Source organism: Aptenodytes patagonicus, chromosome 2 (genome assembly GCF_965638725.1).
Source record: "Aptenodytes patagonicus chromosome 2, bAptPat1.pri.cur, whole genome shotgun sequence".
In the NCBI taxonomy this organism is placed as follows: Eukaryota; Metazoa; Chordata; class Aves; order Sphenisciformes; family Spheniscidae; genus Aptenodytes; species Aptenodytes patagonicus.
In genome coordinates this window covers 132,304,305-132,311,990 of record NC_134950.1, presented here as the reverse complement: position 1 = coordinate 132,311,990, position 7,686 = coordinate 132,304,305, and the positions used below count along the sequence as shown (strand labels likewise).

The following is a 7,686-nucleotide window of genomic DNA, read 5'->3' as shown; positions in this document are numbered from 1 at the left end:
TGTCAGAGCTTGATGCTTGAAGGAATCGGGGTGTTTTTTTCTAGAAACATGCAATTAATTGCTATTGGGAAGCACTGGTGCCCTAAAATAAAAAACACACACTATGCTCCTGCATGTTTTAACAGTGAAATGCTAAAAAGATTCAGGGAAGCCTTTATATGTTGTTTTCCTTATGACTTTTAAATCATTAAGTGGATTATAAACTGGTTTACCCTTTCCCTTAATGCACATGCTTTCTTCAGCCCAAACGACATCCCTTTCACAAACCGCTCCTCAGACTTGCACCAAAATGTCCATTTCACAAAAGGCATTTCAAAACCCTTTGCTTCCGTAATCGTCCTCTTTCCCTCTAACCTCTTTCTGTCATCCCCTGTTACACTCAGATTGAGCGCTACGGGGCAAGGACACATCTCTCTCATTGTATGGGCTCAACCACCTAAAGAGTAGTATTAAACACACACACTCGGCACCAAAAGATGGGGGGGGGGGAGTCACATCCCCCCACCCCCAAATACCAGTAACCTCGGTCACTGTTAACAAGAAGTTCTTTCTTACCTTGAACAGTCATCCTGCCAAAGGGCACAAGAACACCTTCACTCCATAATGCATATAGTGGTAATAAATGCCATTTCCGAGCCAGGAAGCCAGGGAGGTTGTTAACATCCCCTTTCCTCCGTAGCCTTTCCCTGTTGACACTTAAGAGTCTTTCGGAAGCCTCTTCTTTCTACAGTTTAGCGGTCTTGTAGTGAAACATCAGTTTCACCTTAAAGTCTATTATTGGATCTGACTCCACCACAAGTGAAGAGGAAAAAAACCCCAGGAAAATTAACCTATATAAACATACGCTCTATGAATAATTAAATAAATGTGATACTAACCTACACTGGCGGGAACAGAGAGCAACCCCTGCTGTTCAGCAGCTACTGAGTTGGGGCAACGTTCTCGTCACATTGGCGAATCATAACATGTAATCTTAGAAAATGTTTATTCCTCTTATATTTGTGTCATCAACTACGGAGTGACTTAAGGAGAAAAAGCAGACTGAGAGTTACTTTTTTCTTTTTGCAACAAAATATGAGGAGTGAGATATGTGTCCGTTTGTATTTAAACTTAGTGAGACGGTTTGTGAGTTACCAGGTGTTACAGCCTTATTAGACTGCATCTTTTCCTTCTTCTTCCTGTGACATTTATTTTACCGGTTTGCTGTGTGCTCACCTGGTACAACGAATATGAAGTATTCCTGTAGGATTTGCATTAATTAACTGGAAAAGAGTGGCTATTCAGTTATCATTACATCATTTTCGTTAGTAGGGTGCTTTTAGAGTGAATAACAGAAAGCACTTAAATTGAAAAGCCTTTTTTCCCCCCTTCAGCGTATAGGTAAGGTACTGATTAGAGTCAGCTGCCACATTCAGCACCACAGGCACCTCGCTGCTGATGGAGGTTTTGGCAGGAATCGCCTTTTGAAGCCAGACGCACATCTCCACTAACAGCCTTGGAGACATACGAATTGCATCTACAACTCTTCATTCATAGGTGCGTTGGTATTGTTAGCCGCCATTCCTCATGCTTTTGGGAAGCATCACCAAGAAATTAGTATCTGCTCTTCTTACGCTCTTCAGTTCTGGGAGGATGAAATTCCTGCATGAAAAGCTGATTGTGCTTTATTTCTGCCCTATAATTGGCTCCCTGAGGCAAACGTACAGAGTCACGGCAGCTACAAAGAAAAAGCAGGGTATCCAAATGCAGAGTCCTTCCTCTGCTCACCTCAGAAACCGAGGCTGATAGAGGAGCCAAATTAGGTAGAAAAAAAAAAGGAAGTATATTGTTTTGTACTTACCTTCATTTCCATGCATATGTTAAAGCTACTTTCAGCTATTTCAATTATACTGTTTTCAAGTGCACAGATCCAGTAACGAAAGAAATGATGCAACATGAAGTGCCAGTCAAATCGTTTGCGCATTTAACCCCTCCTAAACTCTACATAAACTCTTTTCATTATGATGCTTCAACGTTTTGGACTTCCTACCCATCTTCGTTCTACCCCTCTACCCCTGCCCCCCCGCTGTTTGTTTCAGTATAAACATCCTTTTTTCCATCCTTCCTTCATTTCATTCAGCCACTCCTCTTTGCCATCTTCATTCAGCCTTTGGCATTTCCTTACTTGTCTGAGCTGGATTTTCTCCTTTGAACTCATCCCATTTAACGACCGTTGTCTTGTTCAATGCCCACATGCTCTAAACACCAGCACGCATAACTCCTCCTCCCGACAGAGTAGCCCGCATGCTCCTCCCTCGAGGAGAGGAGACTCTTGGGACTGATGCACACACATGAGTTTTCTTGGTTTAACAAGGACACGTTCATGTTAAAATACACCAAAGTGCCACTTGCATGTGCTGTAGTGCTTCGCTGTCACCAGCCCGCAGCAGTAACGTGCGGTAGCACAAACCGTCGGCTCCTTCCCTAGGCGCCCAGGCTATGCTCGCTGGTGTCTCCTTCTCTTACAAGAGAGGCATAGTCAGATTAGCTTGCATCCTTCCTGGGAGATTCCGTCTGGTTTGGGAAGAAAAATAGGTTGGGCTGAAAATGGCAGCTTCTCCACGGGAAAGGAAAGGGCCTGGCTCCTCTCTCCACCTTCTGCTGGGGGTGACAAACCCTGCTATGGAGCTGGGGGCTCAGAGTAACTGTGGCTTCTCTGGGGGAGAGAGAGAGGCCGTACCTCTGCAACCAAACTCCCATTTCGGCTTCTCCCACATACAGCCTCTCCACTGTCGGCCTATTTCCCCGCGTTGGCCAGGTTTTCAGATACGGGAGTTAAGCTCTGGCCTAGCCCTTTCTCTTCTCCATTCAGGCTTCAAATAGGGTGACAACTGCTTTCTTTGATTTCCTTGGCCACTCTGGTGGTCTTGCTTTTTCAAGCCCAAAATGGCAAACGCAGCTGAGATACCCAATGCACATACCAGCTGCAGAGCCTTGCTGCTGTACCCCAAGCCTGTCTTCCCGAGCCCTCACCCGTCTGTATCATCCCTCTACAAGGTGATTTAAGCTCTCTCAGTTTGCTTGAGGCAGGGGCACGGTGAAAGCACGCGCACAACTCCAGACAGCTGAACTAACGCAGAGTAATTCAGAGTCACATGTTGGAATTGATTATGCGACTATAAAACCAAAACTGTTTGCTCTTTTGAAACTGAAAACCCATGAATTTTCTCTTCGAATCTTCCCAACCCTAAGCCGCTCCGGCATTTACAGGAACAAAGTTTTAAATCAAGCTTTCACTTAAACAAGTGCAACTTTCTCGGAGACCCTTACATGCTCTGTCAGACTGGTGACGGAAAACCAAGTAGCAGTTCCCTAGCACGAGTAACTACTGCTAATTCAGTAGTAAGGAGCTTCCCTTCTCATCACCACTTGGAGACCCCGAGTTCCTCCTTTTGTGGACAAATTATTGGCAGTTGTGCAAGTACCACAAATAAGAAATCTCCTCATGACCTTTATTTTTCTTTAGTTTTGTAAGCAGTTGGGATCCAGTGAAACAAGGTCAAATTGCAATCCAATAAATGCTTTCTTTTCAAAAGTGTTTGGAGAGTTCTTTCTACTGCAACACTTTCTACTAGTAAAATGTTCCTTAAATACAGTATATTTTTAAACAAGATTAATACAAAGCTAGTCCTTGAAATAGAAACCATCAGTAGAAGGATCTTATGCTAATAAAATGTGCAAACAGGAACTTAAAACTGTACAGAGCAGAGACCTTGTATTTAAGTAGAACAATTGAAAGAATAGCTTTTTCAGGCTATTAGAAATTCAGTCTAATTTCAGAAATAATTGAAAAATACCACCAGAAATTGAAGTTACTTATAGTCCTGTGGTTAAAACACTGAATTCAAAATAAAAAAATTCTTTAATCAATGAAAAAAATACCACCGTGCTTTGTGTGTGTGAAATGGAATGGTTTAAGCTCGAGTGCTGTTGTCCCAATTAGATGAATATTCAAAGTGGTATGGTTTTTCCCTTCTCTGCAATGTTCTGCCAACTGTATAATTTCTAGGCATGGAAGATGCTTTTGAACTGCTCTAGGTGCACATCTGATACAGAACGGAGTTCTCTGTACAGCATTTTGATTTGAAGACTAAGGAAAATTATCAGGCACAAATCAGTCAAGGGAAAAAACAGCAAATCACTTACGGAGCTCTTGCTTTAGAAAACAATAACCAGGGGAACTTAGAATGTATTTCTCACCTTGTTACCAGATTACTTGACCACTTCTAAATAGGGGTGAAGGCAGTTAAGAAGAGAGAAACAACTACTGCCTACGTTTTTAAGAACACTGAAGTACTTGGAGAACATTGGCACAGAAACTATATTACACATGTACATTCACTTGTAAGTATTTCAATGTAGCTCCAAACGTAAAAATGTTGGTAATTTTACAGAATTCTATTAGGTATCAGTCCCAAAATATGGTTACTTGTATAAAAAAGTCCCTCTATTAAGGTATTTGCATTTTGTAAGGTCATTTAGGGACATTTGTTGGCCACCGGCCCCTGCTATTTGTGTACAATTTCAGTTCTTTCCCAGGACATATTTTGTAACAGCGAGGAGGTGGTGCAAAATCACCTGAAGGGTCAGGAGGTAACATCTAATTCCAATTTCAGTGAAGGTAGCCACAGAAAGACATACATTTTACCTGCCTTTTTTTCCCTGTTTTTCTATCTTCTGAACCCCCCCCAACTATTGAGGAACTGTTGACTGGCAAAGAGAACATAAATGTGAGTGAATAGGAAATTGCATTTTATATTGGAATCATCTGCCTCACACAAATTTACCATGGGGTTTGTTTACCCAGCGTGCCTGAAATAGGCACACGATTTGCTTATTGCTTAAAGATCTGCAAGAGTTAATAAAATTCAGAAGAGAGTATCCTCAGTAAGTATGCTATTGGAGATAAATACAGGTAACAGCCATCTCATCTAAGCTTTCCAATTTCAGCCTGTTTAAGCCCAAATACCATTTTCATGACACCACAAGCTTAACGACAAAATAACATATGGCACAATAACTTCTCCAGCAAAGATACGTGGACAAGGAAGTATTCTAGAGTAAAATCTGACCAAGTGGAACGTTTGCCCTGCCCTAGACACAAACCTAGTTTGCTAAGGTCGGTCACAGAAAAACCCGAGTATGTTTTCTGTCCCTACTTTTTAATTTAAAGCGTCGCTCTAGGAGATAGCATAGGGCATTTCCCACTCTGTAAAGTGGACGGAATTTTGCAATTAATTTCTGTGGGTTAAAAAGCTCGGGCCCTGTAGTTACTTAAAACATCAAGGTATCGGTGTGCTAAGGAGCAAAGCAAGTACAATGCCAAAGAAATGCTGAATTGAGCAATGGAGTTAGCGATGGTGATTAGCAAAACCCGTTCTTTTGCCTTGGCAAAGTATCAGCAACTCACAGGACTCTTTGACGCGTAGGTCTTATTCACAGAAGCAGTCCACGTCCAGCCCTGCCCCACCGCTGCCATTGCAGTCGTCCGACACTGGAGCACAATCTCCCCCCTCTGTTGCCTGATCCGCGCAGCAGCCAGACGCACTCTGGCCGAGGCAGACCTGTGCGTCATTGTCATCAGTATTGTAACTGGCAGGACATGTTTCTTCTGATGCCCCATCGTGATGGGTACCTCTGTCGTCGGTCCCAGCTACCTCATCTCCCAAGTCTATGACATCATCCAGCTGCTGTTCTGGATCAGGCTTGGCTGCTGTTGAGATTTGCGCTTCTAAGTTTCTTGTGTTCTCTGTGACTTCAAATTCCTGCTTCTCCTCTGCCATTTGCTTCTCCCTAGTACTTAATTTAGCCTTTGTGGATTTCTTCATTTGTTTGTTGTGCATGTCTTCTTTGGAGAACCTCCAGTGAAACTACAAGTAAGAGATCCAAATGTTAAAGACCAGTAGAGACAATCTCACATGGACATTTACTTTCCTGACTAGAAATGTTTTTATTATTTAGTTTTAATTCAAAGACTAGTTTGACCAAAAAGACCTAAGATTAAAAAAAGTTGCATGACTAAATCAGACGGCTTAACATCATTTGTGCCTACATGTATGTATCTATTAGAGAAAAGAGACTGTGATGCCTCCTGCTTCTGCTGTTTCACGCGCCTAGTGGGCTCCTCTCCACACGCTGTGTCACTGTTGAGGCCCACAGCATCCTGGCAGACAACCTGCACTGTGTGCAAAGCTGCACAAGTGCAGACGGAGGAAGCAATCCTATGGCGTTATTCCAATGTTTTTCACCAGGTTAGCAGCAGAACTAACACTACACCCAAGACTACACCCAAACAGTAAAATATTCTGAACCATTTGTATGAATGGTTTTTGATCAGAAAGCATGAAGCTGCCTCTTGCAGCACTCGCTACAAGACTTACCACAGCTGCCATTTCAGAGGAACCATTTTAACTACTATTAAAAAAAAAAAAAAAAAAAAGGGAACTAGCAGTACCTTGAAATACTGACTCGACAGGTGTAACATATATAAGTCTGACAAATACGGCACTAATATATCTGCTTCATTTGTCAAAAAATAAATAGACCTTCCCAAGGAAAGCCAGACCACGTTCCAAGCCACTGCTGAGCCATCCTACACGAGTTTGCTACGTACATGTGAATGTGCACAACTGTTTCGTCAGCAGTGTCCACGCTGATGGAAACTCAGGGACGGGTTAGGAGGCGATGTTTGGATGGCATAAATAATCTCATCAGGACATTCAGCAAATTCAGCTGTGGTCCAAAAGCCATTTTTTCCAGCGCAACCAGGTCTGTGCCAAAGTTGGTCAAAAGAAGGACTTGTGTTCATAAATTTTTGGTCTAGCTATTTATTCCTTAATCAAAAAGCCATTCAAAACCCATTAAGTTTATTAGATTAGAAAGATGGAGCAATGCTCTTTCCTTCTGCTAGCCAGAAATTAATGTAAAAAGAAAAGGGAAAAAAAAAAAGAAACTGGCTTTCACAAGATTCTTCTTGGTTTTACTTAGAGGAAGCTATCTTTCACTTAAATAGCCTTACAATTTAGAGAAAGAGGAAAGATAACATCTCAGTTCTAGAGCTCAACTGTTTAAAATTCAGAGACACCTGAATATTTTTCTCTTTGATTTGCAGAAGTGCTGCGCACCCACAGCTCCCCTTTAACTCAAAGCTCTCTTTGATGGAAGGTAAGATCAGGGCCCTAAATGTGATAAAGATCAAACTGTAGGAGACTGTGTGTTATGTGCCGATGTATGTATACTTAGGTATTTATATTGTATTTCACAAAAATGCATACAGCCAGTTTCTGCTGAAATAAGCATCACTTTTGTATAAAGTGAATGAACACGATTACCTCGTCACTGACTGAATATTGCACTAATAAGAGTAGTTCTGTCTCACTGAAGAGAAGAATAAGTGGTACCACTCCTTGCGTGTTTCCTTTTCAGTTCCTCTGGCTAAACTCAACAGCAGTTGGTTGGTGTGCATAGATAGGATGGATCCGTTTCCAACACTGCAATGTCCTTTTAATCTTATCAGCCTATTTCCCTCCTCCGAGGGGTTACCTATAAACATTTCAGACATGCCGTATCACAAGTTAAAAAACGCCTGAGAGCCTGTGACATTGTATGTGCAGAATATTCAGCAACTTAATCAAATGCCAGGTTTGG

General features: G+C 42.0%; 1 protein-coding gene across 3 annotated transcripts in view; it reads right to left on the bottom strand.

Moving 5' to 3' along the window:
- Positions 1 to 3,477: 3,477 nt before the first annotated feature.
- Positions 3,478 to 7,686, bottom strand: part of RFTN1 (raftlin, lipid raft linker 1) — a 112,051-nt gene continuing 107,842 nt past the window's right edge. For all 3 annotated transcript variants that reach the window (XM_076331228.1, XM_076331231.1, XM_076331229.1), the window contains exon 10: positions 3,478 to 5,909. In XM_076331228.1, the coding sequence (XP_076187343.1) occupies positions 5,472 to 5,909 (438 nt within the window). In that variant the 3' untranslated portion in view covers positions 3,478 to 5,471. The remainder of the gene's footprint in view (positions 5,910 to 7,686) is intronic.